At 46.5% G+C, this 23,449-nt stretch overlaps 1 protein-coding gene across 1 annotated transcript in view; it reads left to right on the top strand.

The window, feature by feature from the left end:
- The window catches only part of LOC131264732 (uncharacterized), a 95,404-nt gene that overhangs the window by 56,322 nt on the left and 15,633 nt on the right, over window positions 1–23,449 (top strand). The window contains exons 7-13 of the mRNA XM_058267002.1: window positions 310–435; window positions 9,972–10,805; window positions 16,814–19,795; window positions 19,866–20,360; window positions 20,424–20,666; window positions 20,734–20,885; window positions 20,937–21,647. Of these exons, the coding sequence (XP_058122985.1) occupies window positions 310–435; window positions 9,972–10,805; window positions 16,814–19,795; window positions 19,866–20,360; window positions 20,424–20,666; window positions 20,734–20,885; window positions 20,937–21,647 (5,543 nt within the window). The remainder of the gene's footprint in view (window positions 1–309; window positions 436–9,971; window positions 10,806–16,813; window positions 19,796–19,865; window positions 20,361–20,423; window positions 20,667–20,733; window positions 20,886–20,936; window positions 21,648–23,449) is intronic.

The raw sequence follows: 23,449 nt of genomic DNA, 5'->3' as shown, positions 1-23,449 counted from the left end.
TTGAGCATATTTATTGAATCAATTTTGCCGCCAGGATCGCTTGCATCAGTGTGGGGATACCGGGCAGGGGGGAAAGGTGATTTGTTTTGGAAGGGAGAGGTTTGTTTCCACAACCCTTTTTACGGTTTGATGCACTTCCCCTCTTTTGGTCTTTTCATGAATGGGTAATTTGTTTACCTTATAAATTATTTTAATCGAATCAAAGTTAAAAATAATCGCACTTTGCTTCATTAGGAAAACAGTTACGTTATGTAATTCGAACGATATACAAAAACGAAACTTTCTATTTTATTTCTTTGTATTGCAAAGATGTTGACGAATGTGCGGAAAACAATGGCGGCTGCGAGCAGACGTGTATCAACAAACCCGGCTCTTATGAATGCTCCTGTGAACCTGGACTTCAAGTGGATACGTTGAACGGTCATACATGCATCGGTAAGTAAATTATCTTATCTTTATTCTCATGAGCTAAGCTTCCTTTGAACGTGTTAACGATTAATTATAATTTGGAGAACTAAAAATATGATCATGAACATTGACGCTTCTTTAACTAATTATGCTTGCCAAACGCTTTCTTAGCTTTCCATCACAATTGCTGAAACAGACATGTCTTCTTCGACAAATGTCCGTTCGTTATAATACAAAGCATGAAGCAAAATCATCGTCATCGCGCTATGTCTTTCACTTGCAAACCTTTTAAAATGGTGACCCAAAGCTATAAATGTGCAGAACTGTACCCCGGAACAACGTGTAAAACTCATTAGTAGCACTCAGACAGGTCCGTCCATCACCTGCATCTCAAACTGCACGGTGGACTTCGTTGATAAACATTTTACTTCCATTAGCGGCCCGCGGGAAGAACAAAACTCCGTACGAGGGTTTGCACTTGACAAATAGCGAAAACTAGTTTTCAAACCCCCTCTGTTCAAGTTTTCCTCCCGCCTCTCTGAAAACTCGTTAGTCGGTCAGATGAAAATAATTAAAATTATTTCCTTCCGACCTAAACGAAATGCTTCTCGTTCATTGAAGATCGCAGCTGCTGACAGTTGCTAACTTTCAGTTGTACGATTCATTAAGTTAACTCGCCAGTACCGGGTAAAAGTACTATGAAACGGAAGTGGGAAAAAGATTACCTGCAAAATCATTAAATGTTATATGACAAATGGAGAAATGACATTGTAACTTATTGTGTTTATTCACAATAAATTATGCATTATTGGCAATGATTCATTTTATCCTCTCAAAGGCAGTAAATAACACTGAATTCGTAATGCTACCACCACCGTTTAAAAGTTCGTGCAAAACATGACAAAATTATTTAAGTTGATCCAAAAATATTATGGCAAGATAAGAGAACAGTAGTTTAAAATATTTTTCACACATAACTAACTTAAAACCCATTATTAAATGTAGTTTTTTCAGGTCATCAAAAAATAATTTAACTTGATATTTTTTAAAAACTATTCAAAATCTTAACTAGATTTTAGATGTTTAAATCTAAGCCCTGCCAATTTCTACATGGAGTCTTACAATCCAAAACTTTGGGCATTAAACAGTCAATGCTGCTGTTGATTTCAAATTTTTGTTGTCGTAAAAGAAACAGAGAGTAGAGAAAATTCTTTCTCTATGTTAATAAATTCCTATAACTAATAAGTAATGAAATGGATCAATCAATCTTAGTTTTTCCTACATTTGATGTACAACATTTTACACTACGGTGTGCTTTTTTGAAATGTACTTAATTGATCACCCCTTTTATTTCACTTTATCTCTTTTTGCAGTTAGAGACCATAGCGCAGTATAATATACAATGATGGGACGTGGTAGATTCGGTACAGGCTGTCAGTTTGTGTTTTTTGTGGTGTTTTGTACCATTTTCTATTATTATTATTATTGTGTAGGTGTTTTTAAGTCTTGAAACGTCGTGATAAATGGCCAGCATTGTATCCAACGTTCCTTGACTTGACTCCTAATCAACTACGTTAACGTCCGTGTCGAGGCACACTCGGGGCCAGTGTCAACAAACAAGGGACTTCCATTAAGTCAAAATCAAGGCTGAACAAACTTCTCGCCGGCAAGCGATGCATTTCCCTGCTCGAGTTTTATCCGCCTTCGCCCGAGATCACCCGGGTGACTAAATGAAACGTAATTGCAGATAATCCAACGATGAAAAGTATCCTCCGCACGCCGGGGTCCTTTAAGCGTAGGTGAGCCCGGGTTTTCCTCCGACGCGGGGCCATTAGTTTCGCCGAAACCCGACTCAAAAGGTTCACTCCGGGCATAAGAAAGTTAGTTCTATGATTGTGTGTGTGTGAGTGTGTTTGTAAGAAAGGCTCACTTTTCATCGCCCATTGTCGCCCACGAGGAGTTTTGCTCGTCCTCGACCCCCGAAAACCGAAGCTCGGAGAAGATGATTGCCCGGGGAAAAAAAGTATGGCCCAGCCGGGATAACCTCCGGCCCTCTTGGCATGCTAGTCAGCTTTCTTCCATAACTATGGTGGATGAAGTTTTCCGTTCATGCAGGATTCATTGGGAGAGGCCAGGTCAGTTCGCCGGATCCGGTGGCGCTAAGTTACGATAAATGCGTCGCTCGGTGCAGCGCTTCGTTTGTTGGGTTTTTGCATCCGTACCCGTCTTGGTATCTGGCCGAGCAGGTCAGCACAGTGTCACCCGTGGTTGGCTTAACGGGAGATAAGAGGTGAAAGCTGACCAAACTTATTGGTACGATAGGTGCAACACTTGCTAGGAAGAGAGATTATTGCCTTGTGATTACAGTGTTGCCAAGAAGAGTGCACAAAACATATTCCTCTAAATTGCTACCAGTTAACTTAATTCAAATCAAGGAATATTTTTGACCTCCACCGGATATTACCCAACGTAATCAAAAACACAATTATCAAGAGCGGATATTAAAGGCCCACCATCCTATCATAAACCCATAAAATACATCCTCCCAGGCGGATGTGATGCTTGTGTGAACGATTTAATTTAGAGATAGTTTAATCAAATGTTTATTACCAATTTGTTTTATCGAGCCTGCTCCCTTGCCGTTGCGTAGAAACGTCTGGACGAATTTTGGCGAAGAGGAAAACCCAAAATTACACACGAGTTTTCTCTGGCAACACTGGCTTTCCGCCAACGCGTTGCAAAATCGTATCCAGCGGAGGATCGCGGTGTGGCAAAGTGCAATTGTCGTAACTCATGGCCAACGGGTCGTACCCTTCGGGGCCCTTTCCTGCACTCGTACAGGAACACTCCCCCCGGTCGCCGGAATTGAAACCGCTCGAACGCGAACCATTCAATAAAATATGCAGCAGCAACAACGGCTGCGGAAGGACCTCTTATCTCCTTGGGCACCTTTTAGCTTCATCGTGCGGAAATTTGAACTCGAGCGGAGGAGGGTGAAAATGGAACGAAAGTCGAAAGATCGAGTTTACAATCGCTGGGAAGCTTGGGAAGTGGTGGAATTGGAACTGGAGTGCCAACCGGTGGGGAGGATGCGAGATAAACTTTGTTTCGGCCCCGCGCGCGCGCTGGTCTTCGGAAAACTGTTGGTGGCACTAAGGACGAAAAATAAAAGTGAGAAAATCCTGATGATCCTGATTTCTGGCACGAGAAAACTCGCGTAAAGTGGTAGTAAGAGGTTCTTTCCGTTAGTTCTTTGGGCATTGGAACTGAGCAGCGTCGTGTTCGTTCGGGCCATTTTTACATACCGAGTACCCGCGTGGAAAACGTGGTGAGCGTGGATTGTAATGGTACGGGTATACCCGGTTTTCTCCATCGCTGCCCTCGTGCTTTGTTGAAGTCCATTTTCCGGGAAAGATTATGGCAGTCAGGTATAACAGGCAGGCGCACCGTTTGCTGCTGCTAATGAAAAGATGTCTACATTAGGTGGGGCAGGAGAGCGGATTGGAAAATGGCGTGAGGCAAGTAAAATAAGGGCATGGTAAAAATGTGCCAAAAAAAAAAAACACATTGAAATGTCGGACAGGCAGAGAGGAGAAAAGAATTGCAAAGATGGTTTAAAGAAAGCCTCATTTAAAAAGCATCTAAATGTTTGATGAAATCAGCTTGGCTCCGAAGCATCGCGGGTGAAGGTTTTCCCGGGTGAAAAAGCTAGGATGAAGAAAAAGTGGAGGCGTTTCATTCATTTGCGTAATTAAGCGTATTTGCTCTCATTAGCAGCACACAATGGGGTTGGTTTTATCCGCCCCCCGTCTTCCGGGAAGTCTTTGCGTAATGTATTATTATCGCTCGGTCGGTGGAAAACCCAACCAAGCCTCGGAACAAAACGGTGATGAGAAGAAATAAAACAAAAAGTGTTGCACGATGAAAGGAACCCGAATGAATGCGGAGAAGCAGCTATGAATGTGATAAATTCTTTTACAACCGGCCAGGGTTGGGCTGTTGGTACGCCTGGAAGCATTTCGTGCCGGTGCAGGACGCGCTGGAAAACTCCACGTGCGTGCGCTTTGCGTTAACGAGAAACCGTCTGCCTACACCGTCCGGCGCAAAGCCACACGCGAAACCATAATCTTGTTTCCCAATCAGCAAATGAAGCTGGCCGCCCGCCGGTGCCGTTTTAAGGAGTGGCAGGCCCAAGTCCGGCGGCTAGCGAAATTTTCATCCAAACGGATGGAAGAAAATTAGTACAACTTCCAGGTGTCTTTTACAAAACAAATGGGAACGCAAAAAAGCCTCCAGGTTCCCGTCCACTCAATTAGGATATTGAAAAATGTATCTCCAGCCAGAAACAGCTTTCAGCGTCATAATGGCAAAGCTTCCTCGAACGGGGAAAGAAAAATGACACGGTGAAGCATGGTGAAAAATGCTTTCCCTGTAATTTCACCGGATAGGATCGGTTGGATGTCGGGCCAAACTAAAAACATACCTAGCAACTCGGCGCACAAAGTTTACCGGAGTTGAAAACTTTTCCTAAGCACTTACCGCAACCAACCGTTTTTGAGTCGTTAAGTAATTGCCCGGGATAATCCAACGGGGACCCTCAACCAAGCCGAGCGAGCCTGAGTCATGTGCGCTGTCGCCCGAAGGGACATCAAAGAGAAACTTCTTGCAAACGCTTTCTTCCGTGTGGGACATTCGAAGTGCGGCAAAAAGCGATACTTTCTTCAAGGATTTTTAATTGCGATGATTTACGCCCTGCATCCGGCTAACTGCTGGTAAATCGCAAAGAGAGCAAAGGAATCACGGAATCAAAAGAAAGGCTTAGACAGTGATGAGCAAAAAGTATCTGCAATGTAGGCGTACGAAACAACAATTATAAGAAATCTGCATTCAAACGTAAGCGACGAAAGTATACAGTAGCTGAAATGTTTAAACGTGTAGTCTCATTTTTAATATTTTTCATTTCTCTTTTTCCACCCAAGAAGTCTTAACAATGATGTAGAATGAAATTTAATACTGTAATAAGTCAATACTTCTATCCCAAAAGTCAATACCTTTATACACTTGCACACATAACTTATCCAGTATTGAACATTGTTCACTGATTTGTTTGATTACGAAAAAATAAAATGCGAAAAAGTAAAGAAAAAAAAAATGAACCGGTAGAATAATTGTATTTTAGAAGCTTATAATTTTTTTTAGAAAACATGGTTACTTCACAAAAAATGTGCACTTAAAAACGACTTAAAAAATTATGATGAAGATTGCGTTACTTCAAAGTCTAAAACAAATGTAGAAAACACTTAGAAAAGTATACTACGCTACATATTTTTCCTGACACAATTTGGAAAAAAAAAAACGAGAGGGTGTACAGAAATAAAGAGAGTTACGGTTTTTACCAGAAACGCAAGGCCGACTGATGGATTAAACAAGTGGCCATAATGTGGTTCATAAAGTGGATGACGATGTGTTTCGGTTCGGTTACCCTGAAGGATGGCCTTCGTAATATGTAGCGCAGGCTTCAGCACTAGTCGAAGCTGGGGTTTTTTTTTCTGGGACTCTTGATGTCCTTACCACCGCTTTTTCCGTTACTCCGTTCAGCACATCGTTAGCACACTTTCCACATGCTTGGTTCGTCAAGTGTTTGGTTTGTTACGTTTATGCGATTAAATGTTGGATATTGGGTTTGTGCTTACGTACACCTTTGATGGTAAGATATGGTTAAGGAAATGATTCAGGATGGAGACGTTTTTTCATCAAGATTCGCTAAGGTTATCTTTTTAAAATCAATTTTCCCCGGGTTTGCCTAGCAAAGCGTTGTCTCAGAAGCTTTTCTCATGGAAACTGAACGGTTTCACGAAATCAAACCATTTTCTAACAGCCATCGGGTGCCGTTTTCTCTTTACTTTTCTTCCATACACACAAACGACCACCATCATCACCCAAACCAACCACCATTCGCACCGCTATCACCTTTCCACGCCACACACGCTTCGTTTCGAACACATCTATCCGAACCATTCGGTTCCCTCCGAACTGCTGCCGACCGGCGGGCAGACATTAACGAGTGTCTTCTGCGCAACGGGCACGGTCCGTGCCAGGATACGTGCCAGAACCGTTGGGGCAGCTACAGCTGCAGCTGTGAGGGTCTGCCGGGGACGCGGCTGGCGGCGGACGGCCACGGCTGCGAGGACGACGGCGAGTGTGCGAAGGCCAACGGGGGCTGCTCCCATCGCTGCCTGTCGACCGTCGGGCGCGTTTTCTGCCTCTGCCCGGACGGCTTGCGCCTCGGAGCCGACTGGAAGACGTGCGAAGGTAGGCAATGCAAAACCCTTGGAACAGCATCGATTCACTGCACGCGATTCGAGGCGCAAATTTGGGACCAAACGGCTGAAGGGAGATCGGCTAGACCATCTGCTGGATGGCTTCGTACGTTTGAGACACCCAAATCCGAAGTGCCTCACTCGTTGCAGTTGAAGTTGGTCTCATAGCCCTCGCAGGCGGTTATTCCGATCATCAGGTGCCTAAGTGAAGAATAAAGATCCCAAGTAGCGGATCTTCACCAGCCCGGCCAATGGTACTCGGGCTTCTTCTCGTTCGGTTAAATTTGCATTTGAAAGACATAAATTATCGATCCCAAGTACTTAGCACAGCACTTCAGAGGAAGCCACTATCGGCACCCCAAAAAACGGGAGCCAATCACCGATGATGGAACCACGGGAGACACGGAAAGGCATTACATTACCGTCCTCAAACTGGCATTTTCGCATCCTCTAGGCTGAATAGTTGCTGATACTCCTAGCTTCTCGTTTTCATGATGCACCAACTAGGGACAAAAACTTTTCATCGAATCGTCACATTCGACAAGTTAAAATTAGCAAGTCTCAGATTTCGCATACACCATACGCCTTCGGGTCGGATCGTCGCATAGACGCAAGTATGGTAGGTTCCTAGTTTGGTTGTGCTAAGTCCATCCACCTAGGACCATGGATGCCACCGGAGCTTCATGTTTGGGTTCGGTGTTTGCCTTTCGTCGTGCTCACTTTTCAGTGCTTATTATATTTGAGAACCACAGAAGAGCCGAACGCTCCCTCCATTTGTATGAACTCAGGCCAGTGTTTATGTATTTTACCCTGAAACATTAGCCAAATCCATGAATATTATACTGCATTTAAATTAGATTTCATTTGTTGTTAAATCTCCCAAAGATGCGTGTTTATTTTGGTTAATGTAATTTGTTTTCAATATATTGACTAAGTTTCATGCGTATTGGAAATATGGATGACAGAAGGGCGTTCAATGTTTTTGTAAAACATTGCAATCGATTTATGGTACACAGGGTTTTTAGATTTTGATCTCAAATTGTTATGTTTTATCCAAATTACATTTATTGTTACTTTTGTGCAGGGTGCGTGACAAAGTTTTGCAGTAAATATTATTCTCGCATTTTCATATCTTTTGTTTACATTCATTCGGAAGTAAATTCACAAACTCGTTTGGAAAAAAAGCATGCACCTAGTAAAATAAGCATGCTTATTTATGATACGACTCTAAACAACCATCGTGAGAAAATATCCACATATTTGTGACGTATCTTATCCAATTGGGCTTGTTAGCCTCATAAGGACATAATTATATCATGAATATCAATAAACTACAAGATAAAATTCGTATAAGTTAATTTTTTAAGCCCAAACACGCTGTTTCTGTTCATTGGTAGATCTCTAAATACTATTATCAACCTTAGGCAGATTATTTCGGTACTCAAACTCACTGCGGACTGCATTTTCCAAGTCGGTAGTGAAACTTCTCCATCGGAATAGGACAAAAAAGACGAGTACCGCGAAAGCCCCGTTCGCTGGAATAAAGCGCTTTAAGGCTGGTTGTGGAAAGCCGACCAGCCGAGCTTCAGCGAAACTATTTTCCCCACAATTTCATCCTCCGACGCCCATCTGCCTTTCTGGTGCGTTATCAACCGCGTAGGCGCCTTACTCGTCTCAATCCTTTCTCCAGGGTGAGTTCGAGTGGAAAAAGTTTCGCTCAAGCCGCGAACCGATGGTCGCTCTGCAGTTCCGTACCCGTCAGTGCGGCCTTTTCGGTGGATTATGAAAATATTTCTCTGAAAAACCCAAAACAACGACGCTGCCACACAACTTGCGTTCTGGGGATGGTTTTTGCGTTGCGCTGTTGTTGCGCCATCCCCACACCCAGATCATCTCGGCCGAGGGTTTTAGTTTGGGCCGGGAAGCGGCCATGCCGCAGCCCAAGCTGGATATCCTTTCGGGGAACGTCGTCACACTGTGCGTCGGTATCATCAGCATTATCGTCGAAATCGGGCGGTTCGTCCGTGTCGGCCCCATTGCCTTCTTGTGCTTCCCTCCGCCTTGCGGTGTCTGCTGTCTTCGCCTTTGGTCGGTTAGTTGTGATTTTCGGTGTTTATCCCGGGTGAGCAACGGAGAACTTTGGCTCTGTGAGGGGGCAGGTAGGAAGGGGAGAAGGTAGAATTTTATAAACTTTACGTCCCCGGACTGCCAGCGTGACCCGGGTGGATTCCGGGTCCGTCCGTTGAATGATGCACTCGACGAAGGAGAGACCGAAATGGTGGGACTCTATTATTATTTATATTTATAATTTTCCGCATGGCAAGGTCGGAAGAGAATAGATGGGAAACATTCGAGAAGACATGGGTGATGTTGTAGATTAAAAAAAAAATACACACACCGACACAACTCTTCGTTCACGAATGGCGAAAGGCAACATTGTTTGTGTCGTCCAACGAGCCGGTGAAAGGCCTCAAAAGGAAAGCGCACGGGAAAAGTGTACGCTCAAGCCCGTTGAAAGGATGGTGAAACCTGCTTGGGGAAATAAACTCAACCCTGGCGCCTCGTGTGGCTCGACACGTGCGGGATCGGAGGAAAACTTTTCCCATGCCCTACGCTCCACGATGGCCCGGGTGGAAATCTTTTGTACACTCTCACAGTCTGATTGATGCGCACAATTCAAAGGGCATTTTTCTTCGGTCGATACGGGGTCGCAAGGGAAAAAAACTGCTGCCCGTGAGGAGGAGTGCTGAGGCCGGGTTTGTTTGGAGCTCGGTGTACAGTTTTGCATGGCTTCGTGATCTCGGAGCAGCCATGGTTCCGCTAGGATGTATCGAGTGTGGAATGGATTTTCCACTTGGGAAAATATGGCACGGGAGTGCATTCGAAAATGTGTGCAAATGTTCCACACGACTTTAATGCGTTGGATCAATAATTGTCTGCATATTTGAAATGAATTCAAACACGTTCAAAAGGCACACCGTTTGGTCTTCAAACCTTCAGTTAACTCTCTTCAAACATCAACGCTCATCCTAACAATCATCATGTTTATAAGCACACAGTTTATCACAACCTTTGCTTCGCTTTATCGCATGCCTAAACGATTTATATTTGTTACACCAAACGCTTGTGGCTTACACGCAACAAACTGCCGATAGCATAAACGCAACAAACTGCGATTATGAGCAGCACAAGTTAAATCAATATATTCCACACTCTGATTTCACTCCGCCACGGCAACGTCAGATATAGACGAGTGTGAGAACGAGGTCGTGGCCGAACGGTGTGCCGGTGGTTGCGAAAATACATTCGGTTCGTACCACTGCCTGCAGGCCGTGGTTTCGGAACAAACGCCAGTCGGGAGCGGAAAAATCCACCAATCGAACGAGGAAGATGATGAAGATGCAGAAGAGCCGGACGACGACGACGACGATGAGGACGGCGATGCTGATGGCGAGAGTGATAAGCACGCGGAAGCTCGCAATCGATTGGCCGCGAATGAATTGCCGCAAGAAGCCCATCAATCAACCGGAAGTGGCCACACACACGTGGAAAGCGAGGACTCGCGAGTGGTGCATCATAAACTGCCCGACCACGGTCGGCACGATGAAGACGCTGACGAGGAGGAGGCTGATGAGGATGGCGACCAGGAGGAGGACGACGGGGTCGATGAAGATGCCGAAAGTGAAGTGAATTCCTCGACGCACCCTCATCGGCATCACCACGGTGAAGGCTCGCGTGCCCCGTACGAACCAACCGACGGGCCGGAAGGAAACCGCGAGATATCCGATCATGAGCTGGTCGAGGAGGAGGAGGAAGCCGATGGCGATACGGACGATTATCGGGACGAAACGGAACGGGAAGCGTCGCCGGTTCCGACGGAAGTGCCTTCGCCTGCCTCTCTAGGTGGAACCGACGTAGAAGCGATTAGTCAGCAAACTCCGGAGGAAGAGCACGAAGAAGATCGCGACGATGGTGAGGATGGCGATTCTGAAGAGGATAATCGAACGCCACCACACGCGGGGTCGACCGGTTGCGGTGAAGGACTCCGGTGGAACCCGGCGACGGGCACTTGTGAAGGTGAGTGAGTCCTCTTCGGTTGGTCGCGCGATTGACGCCTATCGTGCCCATCTGCTGGAAAGAGGAGGGATTTTCACGGCTCTTCCTTGCTTTATGTAACAGCCTCCCATTCGTTGTGTTCCATTACAGAACACACCAAATAAAAAATAACCTTCACCAGTTTGTATAGCAGCTGGTGGACAAGATTAAGATAGGGGAAAGTGTTCCAAAATGTAAGATGTTCGTAAAAGAACAATTTGTAGTTCTGGAAATTAGGCATACAATTACGGAACAGTTTTTTCCGTTTTAATTGTTAATGAAATTAAATTGTGAAATCTTCGTTCGAATAGTTGATTGACCTTATATCAAGCTATTGCCATTCCATCTCACACATGTACTATATTGAATATTAATGGGGGCAAATATGTGACTATGTGAGGAAGTACACGTACCGTCGCTGATGGCTTTTGTCTAATGCCCTGGTGATTGATAGTGGGTTTTTGGTGATCGATAGTCAAGTTAATTATGAAATCACATCACTTTGCTTTCTTATTCTTTAGCCTTCTTTCACAGTCCGAGCTTGACTCGGACAAGCGGATGGAATTTGTTTGTAGGTTTTTGTCGCACGTTTTGTTTCTACTTTCGTTGCGCGTCGTTTATTTGGAGTGAAGCTGCTTCTAAAGCACGTTCTTAAGTGTTTGTAAATTTTTATTCATATATTTGACACTAATCGATGTAATTGAACTAAATTGTTACTTATTATATGACAAATTATTGCTGATCACAATCACAAACAATACATTCACAAACTGACTGAATTTTATGTTTTCTTCAGTTCTAGATCAAAAACTATACAAAAATGAAAAAAAGAGAGACAATTTTTTGAGCAAGTTTCTCACCTTGGCAGGACTGTGAAGGGGTTCATGAAAACATATGTAATGAAGATACGAAATGAAACATCTTCTAAAAAATGATGAATAATTGAAATGTGTGATGATTAACTACTTGAGGTATGTTAATGGTCCGTAATTTCTTAAATGTCCCTGTTTCAAAATACTTGTGCGTTTTATTTTATCGTGTCCATTCTCGACAAAAAGAAACTTTTGCCCATTGCTACACATTTTGGAACACTTTACCCTACACAGAAAAGCTTCTGCTGAGTATGGAACTGGCTGCGGTTGGCGAACATCGGGGGATCGGGTTCGGATCGTTATTTCTTTACAGCGGTTTGGGCTAACGAATTTACGACTAAAGTTTTTCCGCATCACACCACAAAAGGAGCAAACCGCGTACCATGGTGAGCATGGCAAAGAGGAAAAGGGGAGTGTTGCGCGGTTTCGGGGACAACAAGCTCCCGTGTGGCATCACCAGGTTAACGATAAAGGGATGCAAAGGGGTACAAAATAAGGGAACGGAATTGATTCCCTACACACATTCTCACACATTAACACGCACACATGGGCTCGATTGGGTGGAAGAACGCTATGCTCACCTGGCCAGGAGCAATTTGTTACACGTCCTCGCTCCTCCGCACCGGAGAAGAGACCCAACCCGATGTCGCGTAAGGGTGCAGGTTGATAAAATGTTAACGATCCGGTACATCGTAAGCCGATCGCGAATGGGATAATCATTTAAATACCGGCTTCTTTGTGCCATAAACTGCGCTCCATGCTGGGGCGACACGATAGAGTCTAGCGGAGGGAATTAACAGCACGGGCACCTGTTCCGTGGTGTTTGCCAATGGCGTAAACCGATTTGGCGGCATTTTGCTCGGTTCTGAGAGTGAAGTTGGATACCAGCGTTTAAAAATTAGCAAAAACATCCTAAATATGTAATTAGATTCTGAAACATATTATGCCCATATGTCCGATTCGTTCGATTGTAAACGTAATTTTTTAAATGTTTTGTTTGGGAACTGAATCAAAGTGTCGATTACCAGTGTTGTGAGCCAAACATTTCTCCCAAATTAAAAAAGTAGCTTTGTAAAACAAGCGCGAGACTTACGTTTGTTGCGTTATACATTCTTTACCATTATTAAGAGGATTTTTGTCTATGAATAATAATAGACTTAAATATTATATTGTAGAATTTCGATACAAAACCCGTTGAAGCCATAACAAATTTAACCTAATGCAAAATGTTAGGATTCAATTGTATCAGTCATTGTTCTAAAATTGAGGTTTGATAGTTGATGATTTGTGCTAGAGGCTCCAAAATCGATTAAAATAAGCTGCCAAAGTGTTCGCTAACTTTTGAATGCGACTATTTAATATCAGATGATTTGTAACAATTGTTTTAACATCAATTCAAACAATCTGCAAAAATTTGCGGTTCCTAGCTAGCAGGATGAGTTTCCGGAATTTTGCCCAAATTTCAACTAAATTTCCGCCGTCGGAGCGATGTGTGCAGCAAACGCGCACTATTCCGGCCAAACCGCAACACTCTATTTATGCAAATAGTTCCTGTTCCCGTCCGCCACAGCAACACGCATCCACGTCCCCTGCGTGAGAAAGCGTGTGTTTGGCTGTTCCGTCGAAAGTTGGTGCCGTCGGTACGTGAAGGCACCGTCTGCCAAATGCTGTCGTTTGGCGCGCGCGTGCTTGCATTTTCCATCAACTCGCGCTTCTGATCCCGTGATGCGTATGAAACGGTTGTCCCGGTACTCCTGCGCACGTCCTCCCACACACATGCACACACACACACACGACCACAGGGAGGTAGCAGTGGTTAGAGTAGATTTCCCGGTTGCGGTGCCGGCTGTGAAGTCAATCCGGCCAGGATTTCATAACACGAGCGAAAGGCAGGGGGCCTTGTGAGTCCGTTAATTGAATATTGCACAAAGTCTGCTGGCTTTCGTTGCGAGTTTCGAGGGGCCCCGGTGCGTGGGGTGGGAGGAAAAGCGCAGACAAACACGCCATGTGGCAGGCCGGTCGGAAAATTCAAGCACACAATCCACGGACTAGCCAGCGTGCGCCAGCCGGTTGGCGTCTCGAGCTGCAACCGAGCGGGAAAAACAGCCGAATGTGGTTTGGTGGAGAAAAATAATTGTACTCTCGTGCATCCCCACACACTCATGCCCTGGGATCATCGTCACCGCGGTGAACCCCTCCTCGGGAGGGGGGCATACCGACAATTTCGTGTTTCGTACATCGCCGGGAGGTGCTTGACGCCGGATTTGATGGTTATTACAATGTTTTAGCAGCAGGTAGTCTGCACACCGCAGCTGGTCCCGTTTCCGCTTCCCCCGTGCCATTGGCGGAAAAGATTATGACCAAAGTCGTCCCGGGAGCACCGCCGGCGTTGCGCGTTTGCGTGGCCACTGTTAATCATGGGCTCGTAATTTGTTCGCTGATTGCGCTTGTTTCGGGATGTTGTTCGGCGCACGAGGAACACGTGCTTCACGCGGATTCGAAAAGAGCTTTCGAGCGGATTTGGGGGTTTGTCGTTGGCGCTACCGTGCGAGCTTCGGATGCGGCCAGGTGACGCTCGGAATCGACGCGACACCGCAATGTCGTTGTCGTACACGCGTGGAACACTTCGGAACCAGTTGGGTAATTATTGCTTTAAAACGAAGTATTAAGTCGCCTCTGAAGCGGAAGTATTGAAATGGTGACTCGTGATAACTGCAACACGTGCGGAGGTGGGTTGATTTCAACTGGATGTTTAGAAATTGTGCGTCATTGGCAGGGGCCGATGAAATATGCGGTGCTTTCGCAAATTTATTCGATGTTTTTTTTTTTTTTTATGTGGCACGACATCCCCTAGTGGGACAAGGCCTCTCTCCAAAGAGAGTTTGTGTGACCGAAAGACGGTATATTATAGATCGGTGGTCAGCCGTTCGTAATACCGGAGGGTGCCAGACTTGAGATTCGATCCCACACCTGTGGTGTGGTGTTTCCTCGCGCTACCGCTGCGCCATGGGCACCCCTTATTCGATGTTACTCTAAATTAAAACAAACAACTTCATGACTAATACCCTAAATTTGAATCTTATCAAAAGCAATGGACTTCTATTTTTAATGGAAAGCTGATACTTTCGTTATGATATATATTTTTCTTACAGATTATATAATTTTTTAAATAAATATCAAACATCAATGATAAATTGTTATAATTCAGCATTTGCCCTAGTTTGTACAATATGATGCTTACAACTTTCTTTGAATAGTGTTTTTAGCAAAACGCAGAAGCAAAAAGCGAAATGTCAAAATAGAAATGTGCGAAAAATGTACTAATGGAATGTACGCAGCAGAACAACACCGGTCTCTAATAACGTTTACATTAAAAAAATAGACAAATTTACATCGATGATAAAAAAGGTAACCAAGCTAATTGAATGAGGTGGATTTTATTGCAAAGTTACATCTTTTAAATACTTTCCAAAAACATTCCGAGTAAAGGCCAGTAAAGCGGTCGAGAGGCCTTACGGTCCTCGGTCGAAACTTTAGCCATAGCCGACAAAACCAATCGTATAACGATGTTTTTCAGTTGTTACGAGGCATTCATGACCAAATGCTACTCCGTTTGGGCTTTAAAATGTTGGAATAGGTCCTACCTTTCAGTGTTGTAAATGTTTTTTCGATTGGTTGTAGTTAAGAGGCATACAGAGGGTTAGCAGTGTGAGGTATATTAATTAGATAAACTAATTTGTTAGAATTTTGGATCTAGTTTTGTTAGTCCAAAACTTTTTGAAAATATGTTTGGTTAATAGTAAAATAAAACACTCTAAAATCTGGATTGCAGTATATTCAATAACTTGGTTGTGAAGTTATGAAAATTTACGTGTCAGTTGCATGACAGGTTTTGCTCTTCTTTCATTTGGAGTTTTTGCGTTATTTTCTATTTCACTCTGTTGCTTTTTTTGGACTTCCATCATTTCCTCAAAGAACATAGAAACTTTTTGATTGATTTAAATCAATGCTAGTCAGCTTAATAGAAGTGTTACAAAACATAACTGGTATTTAAATTAAGAAAATTCAGTTATGAAATCCCTATGTCTAAGACAAAGTAAAAAAAAGAGGTTATAGATTTCGATCAAAATTAGTAAGGTGTGAAGACCCTAGATCTAATTAGCTGGTTTATACTTATATGTGTATGATACACGTCATCAACATTCCTTTTCTTAACTAATTCTTTCTTAGGTTCTAAATGCAATAAGGCATTATATGTTATTTTTTAAAAAGTATTTTCTTTGTGTTCTTTGTCCAACATTTTTCCACTCCATCGAAACCCCTTTGCATTTGCTTGGGTCACGATAACTCAATGCCATGCTCGATAGTTTCACCCACAAACGGAACCATCAACAGATTGACGCATCATAAAATAATCTCCCCCGACGCCGGCTGTCGGTATGTTACCATCGAACGAATTGAAATCGGGCGCATTTCAAGACATACCGTACCACATTTCGACCACCGCTCGGGAGGAGGAAGGAAATGGGTGGAAGATAAAATGTAACCCGACGACGACACATCCGCGGGCTGCCCCTCCTGGTTGGGAGGTTGCATTATTAGCATAAACACATCGTACCAACCCAGCGCACTAGGTCAACGAACATCGCGAGCAACGTTACGAGCGGAATGTCTCCCGAGAGAAAGAGAGAGAGAGAGAGGTAGAGAAAGCGGCGTTGGGGACACGGCACTAACGAGCAGCCCGATGGTTACAGGATACTGTTTCACATTCCCAACCACCGCGGACCTCGAAACCGGGGATGTCGGTTCTGACAAATTGAATCCCATACCGAGATGATTGTGGAGTTTGTGGTGCCGGTTGGGTCGGAATAATTGCATTTCACCATAATTTGCCTCAATCGGAAGATGTTATCAAATTTCCCGAGACCACTGGCGTCGAGTGGGTTAAGTTTATTACGCGCACTATTGATACGGAATATGTTGATTTTATCAACGCGTATGAAGGTGCGAACTGTGTTTAACGGGAAGCAGTGGTGGGAAAGCTCTTTTCGGAGGGTTAAAGTGTTCCATATCGAGTTATTCTCGATACTTACAGATCTATTTTCCGCTCTTCATCAGATATCGACGAGTGTGTAGAGGAGGAGCACGGCTGCGACCACTGCCAGAACGCGTTCGGTGGTTACGAGTGTATCTGCCCGGAAGGCTACGAGCTCGCCGATGACGACAAACGCTGCCAGGATGTGGACGAGTGTGCACTGGGTGGCGACGAGGAGGGCGACGGTGGTACGATCTGTTCGCACGAGTGTCACAATACGATCGGATCGTTCGAGTGTCGCTGCCCGGAGGCGTTCCATCTGAATAACGATCGGCGCACGTGCGTGCGTGACTTCTGCCAGGATCTGTACGAAAACCCCAACAAGACGCGCTGCTCGCACGAGTGCGCGGACGAGGTCGAAGGCTTCCGGTGCCGGTGTCCCGAGGGGTATCTGCTGGATGCGGTCGACCAGAAGACGTGCCGGAGTGCGTACAGCTGTGACGAGGGTCAGCAGAAGCGATGCGATCCGGGTCGGTGCCGACGGGTGGACCTGGACAGTGGTGACTATCGGTGCGAGTGTCCGGAGGGGTATGTGCAGAGTGACCACAGCTGTCACGAGCGGGATGAGTGTCAGCTGGGAAGGCACGACTGTAGTCACGAGTGCCACAACACACCCGGTTCGTATCGGTGTGGTTGCCCGGTGGGTTTGACTCTGTCGGCCGACGGGAAGACCTGCGACGACGTGGACGAGTGCCAGCGTGAGACGAACGAGCTGGAAGGGCTCTGTGGTGATCTGGAATGTCGGAACACGTATGGCAGCTATAAGTGCGTATGCCCGGAGGGTCGCGAGCTGGATGAGTACGGTATCTGCCGCCAGATGGACCTCTGCCGGAAGGATAATGGTGGCTGCTCGCATATCTGCACGTTCTACAACCGCGAGACGTACTGCGACTGTCCGGACGAGATGGAGCTGGCCGAGGATGGGAAGACTTGCGAACCGGCGGATGTGTGTGGCGTACAGAATGGAGGCTGTTCGCACACCTGCGATCCGAATGGCGAGCAGTTGTGTCGCTGTCCGACGGGAATGGTGCTCGGGGAGGACGGACGTACCTGTGAGGACGTGAACGAGTGCCACGCAGGGAACGGAGGATGTGCACAGAGTTGCCTCAACTTCGAGGGAGGCTATCGGTGCGGTTGCTTTGAGGGCTACGAGCTAGAAGCGGATGGACGTAACTGCGTCGATCGGGACGAATGTGCGAGCGCGAGGGGTGGTGGTTGTGATCACAACTGTCACAATACACCCGGCTCGTACTACTGCACTTGCCACGCAGGCTACAGGCTGGCCGAAAACTCACGCACCTGCGTGGACGTGAACGAGTGTGAGGATACCAACGGCAACTGTTCGCATGTGTGCATCAATCTACTCGGCGGTCATCAGTGTTCGTGCCCCAAGGGTCTGTTCTTGCAGGAGGACGACCGGACGTGCGACTTTGTGGATGAGTGTGCGTTGAACAATGGCGGTTGTTCGCACACCTGCCACTACGAGTACGGGGTCGTAAGCTGTTCGTGTCCGCGCGGATTCCAGCTGGAGTCGGAACATCAGAAGACCTGCGTGGACGTGGACGAATGTGCTGATCGGAACGGAGGCTGCTCGCACGATTGTTACAACACTCCCGGTGGGCACGAGTGTCAGTGTCCGCTGAACTACGAACTGCGGCACGATCGCATCACCTGCCAGGACGTGGACGAGTGCGTGACGGACAATGGTAACTGTTCGAACATCTGCATCAATCTACCCGGTGGCCATCGGTGCTCTTGCGAAATAGGATACGAACTGGGTGATGATCAGCTGACCTGTGTCGATGTGGACGAATGTCGCGATGGATCGCACGATTGCTCACACCACTGTGTGAACGTGCCCGGCGGGTATGAGTGCGAGTGTCCGTCCGGGTTCAAACTGGGCCGAAACCGATTAAGCTGCGAGGATGTCGACGAATGTACGGCACTGCCGGATGATGCCGGATGTGAACATCACTGCGTAAACACGATCGGCTCGTACCACTGTGGGTGCGCGGATGGCCATCAGCTAGCGGCGGACAATCGAACCTGCTCGGACGTGGATGAGTGTAGTGACGGTGTGAAGCGATGCACACATGATTGCGTCAACAAACCGGGCGGCTTCGAGTGTCTTTGTCCGTCCGGGCTGCGGCTCGACATCGATAAGGTGACCTGTGTGGACATCGACGAGTGTCGGGTGAACAACTTCAACGGAGGTTGCTCGCACATCTGCGAAAATACGGCCGGAAGCTTCGAGTGTCGCTGTCCCGATGGAATGCTGCTCGGGGAGGATCAGGCCACCTGCGCCGATATTGACGAGTGTGCCGTGCTGAACGGGGGATGTAGCCAGCTGTGCATCAACCGGGACGGTGGCTACCGATGCGGCTGTCACCCGGGGTACACTCTCATGGAGGACAATAAGGCCTGTGAGGTGTCCAACCCTTGCGCTCTACGAAACGGTGGATGTCAGCATTACTGCAGCCTGAAGGCCGGCCTACCGGTCTGTTCCTGTCGTGAGGGGTACACCCTAAACAAAACCAACCAAGCGTCCTGTGTCGACCACAACGAGTGTCTCCAGCAGCAGGACAACAACTGTCAGCAGCGATGCGTCAACCTCGATGGATCGTATCGATGCGAGTGCTATCCGGGGTACGAAAAGAACGAACTTGGACAGTGCATCGACGTGAATGAGTGTCTCACCGGGAACGGGGGTTGCGGACCGAACGCACAGTGTATCAATACGGCGGGCGGGAGTCGGTGTGTGTGCCCGGTGGGTTTCAAGCTGACACAAGATCGTAAGAATTGCGTGGAATTAAAGGACAACTGTAAACCGTTCGAGGCACCACCCAACTCGGAGATTCGTTGCTCGCGATCGCGTCACAAGGCGCAGTTGTTCTACCGGTCCAAGTGTTTCATCACCTGCAAGAAGGGCTACAAGCTGCACGGACCCGCCGTACGGCACTGCAACGGTACCGGAGAGTGGGACGAAGGAGAATCAATCTGTGTTCGTAAGTATCTTCGGGTTAGATCATGGTTCACAATAAAGGCTACTGATTACAACCATCTCGTTTGTTTCAGCGCTCGCTTGTCCGAGACTCACCCGTCCGGAAAATGGCGTAATCCTACCGGTGGCTTGCACGGCGGGCAAAATCTTTGCCAACGAACGGTGCGTTCTGCACTGCAAGCCTGGATTCAAGCCACTGGCCAAACGGACGGCCGTGTGTAATCTCAACCAAACGTGGGTTCCAAACGACAACCTCCAGTGTGTCCCGATCACCGGTGTGGCGAGGCAACCGACGACTCCGGCCACACCGGCGTCCATCCCCATCAAACCGTACATTCAGTGCCCGCCAGACGTACACGAAGTTCTACCGCTGGGACAGTACACGATGAAGGTGCGCATGGAGCGTCCAAAGACGAACGTCGACTGGCATCAGTACGTGGACTCGCATCCACCGTGGGGCAAGCAGCTGGAGGTGGAACTGCCCGCCGGCGAGACGACCGTTACCTTCCGTGCCCGAAGTCCAACGTCGAACGTCAACGATGTGTGCCGGGTTGTGATCAGAATAAGAGGTACGATTGTTTTCATTTTCTCGTAGAGTAGGAATTACATCTAATTCTGTTGTTTAATTCCAGAGAGGAAGCCACCATCCGTGTTACACTGTCCAGAATCGTTCGAGGTGCAGCTAGAGGCGTCCGAATCGAGCCGTTCCGTATTCTGGGCCGAGCCCAAGTTTGAGTCCCAGTCGGAGATCAAGCAGATCTACAAGTCCAACACCCCCGGCCAACCGCTGTCAGCTGGAGTGCACTACGTCAACTACATCGCAACCGATGCGGACGGATTGAGTGCGAACTGCAACTTCCGGGTCGTGGTGAAAGGTAAGATTTCGAGTGTTTGGAGCGTTGGGGCAAAGCGTTAGTAAACTACTCCTCTCTACTACGACAGCTGCCCCGGTGGAGGTTCTGGAACCACGGCGCCCATTGAGTGCCTCCGGCGGTCCTCCGAGGCCGGCAGAAATGAACCGGCTGGAAAACCACGAATCGTACCTCATCTGCCCGGGCCAGCCACCGGTTCGTCTGGACGCCAGCCACTATCCCGTAAGTAGCCGTCTGCACATTGTTTTACACACCATTTGGCACGGGCTGCAGCCGGACGTACACGCCACACAATTACCAACACCACACTCATCAGCTCATGCTGCGCGCAAACTGCCAACCGACGCTGGCGCTGGCCGCTCACCGCAGGCCCTTTATTCGCATCCTCATAACCACCATCGCTATCGTCATGAACACCCACACCAACATAACCGCAATCACAGCCTGGGGCGGGCGGAAGCCGTGCTCAATCAAACCGCACCTATCCTGCCGACGGTGGGCCGTGGCAATCATTCTTTCGCCGGCGTGCTGCGGGTGACGCTTGGCAACGGTACTTCCACCAGCGTCACCAGCGTCGCCAACCGGACGCGCGATGCCTCCGGACTGTTGCGCACTTACCGTCCACCCTTGGGATCCCGGGCGTCGTCGACGGCCGCTACTCACAAGCATGTCAGCGGCAACTTCACTCACCGCACGCTTCGCACGGACCTTCACCAACATCATCAGCATCATCTTCACCACGCTCATCATCATCGTGCTCATAATCTTAATCTCGGGCAGGCGCTTAAGGAACCGAGCGCCACGGTGCATCGATCGCGTATCATACACATCATCGAGCATCGATCATCGGAGGGATGCTGCGAGGAGGAAGGGAATTGTGACGATGAAAGCACTCGATCTCGGGCAACATCCGGCCGGGAACCGGCCGCCGGAAGGACGACGGAAGGGGTTAGCGTTGAATACTACATCGACATATTTCAGTGGGTGGGCCAACAGAAGGGGATGGTCTCGGAGGAACGGAGCCGGAGGTCTCAATTACCCTACAATGGCCGTCAGTATCCGACACGCCACCCACTCCAGCCGCGGGTGACCGGTGGACAGGGCAATTATTAAATTATTCCATGACGGGTTTGTTGGGGGTCGCGGCTGTCACATTCGAATGGGTTCGCTTGTGCGCTTGCCCGACCCAGTAACCAAATGCCACCGTGAGGCTGTGTCGATGATGATGACGAGGTCGCAGCGACGATGACGAAAAGAAAGAGTGGACGTTCCGCTATTCTTTCCACGCACGACGTACAGCTCTCAATAATTGATGGTACAACGTTGATTGGCACGGGTTTTACAAAAATGATGGATAATTCTGATTCCAAAATTCTGAAAAAGAGGTACCGTCGTGCATGATAACTCAATAATGATGTTAAATTAATTTCAAAACTCGTACAAAAACATTACTTGTTGATTTCATGCCTGTATAAAAATCACAAGACAGCAGTTTTACAATTCGCTCAAGTATCTATGAATACTTACGATTAGGATTCATCCTAACGAGCGAGAATAAAAAAGTATACAAAGAAATTAGCGGGGACGCTTACCCGGAGTCGATTGCCAGACCGCAGGGGTCATCGTTTGGCGACCACTCAGCTGATCGCTGAAGTTCCCCTTTTGACGTATTTTCCGAGTCGAATTGACTGATGGCTTCAGGAACGATAGTGTTTCAGATATTTACTATATTTTTACATTTGTTTCAGACACTTACTATAGTTTCTCTAGATGAATTGTCAATTTTCTTTAACTTCGCTATCGGTAGTGTGGAAAAAAGCCTCGTTCCTTTATATGAATTGGGTTTTTTTTATTATGTGTGTTTTTATTATTGTAAATTTGAAACGGGCGTGTCTCAAAATGCCTCAAATCTGATCAATTTCATCTGTTATCTGTGCAACTTTTTATAATCTTAAAATAATATGTTTATATTATTGTTAGCTTAATCGAATGTTTTGATTCAAATACGTTCTTGTCTGTAGCTGAACAAAAGCCTTCAAAAAATTCGGTATTTGCATAACTAACAGGTACTTGAGTAAGAGGACTTCGCCATGCCACCATCGGTGACTAGGGTGATAATCTTATTACGTCGCAGAAACAATTTTGTGACATTCGAATAACATATTTTATAGTAAATGTCTCCAGAGTTAGTCGAAATAGCGAACCAAACCCATTTTTTACAATTTAGTTACTATCGAGGCTAAGATTTATAAATCATGCCAAGTAAAACGTTGTACCCAACGTTGTACCATCTCTTTTAAGAGTGCCTGTATGTTCTCAAATGACTTGCCGTGACAGTTTTTCAGGAAATGTCTTTTACTTGTACTGATTAAGATTTTCTAGGACGTAATTTGATTTATGATAAACCGATTAAGATTACTCAAATATATCAATAATCACTGTACTGTAGATTTGATGTGACTTAGCCATATTAGGATATGTAATTATTTTTAGTTGAAGAAATAAGAAATCCCTGGCATAGTAATACTTTAATCAACTTCTGTCGAAAAAAGACATCATTTACCTTATTTAAGCAATTCGGTAAGAAGAACTTTTTACCACGTTCCCAATGCGTGCTTTCGAAACTGTTTTAGAGTAAGATTCATTTAATTTATTTCACCGTCCGTCTGTAAATATACCACGTCCATCTAACTCGAATCGAACTCATCATTGTGCACCGCTCGGTCGGATCACGAAACGGTTCTGTTTGGTTTGAAAACAGATCGATTACTAAGATTAAACAATGT

This window comes from Anopheles coustani, chromosome 2 (assembly GCF_943734705.1).
Source record: "Anopheles coustani chromosome 2, idAnoCousDA_361_x.2, whole genome shotgun sequence".
Classification (NCBI taxonomy): domain Eukaryota; kingdom Metazoa; phylum Arthropoda; class Insecta; order Diptera; family Culicidae; genus Anopheles; species Anopheles coustani.
This window is presented reverse-complemented; position numbering and strand designations above follow the sequence as displayed.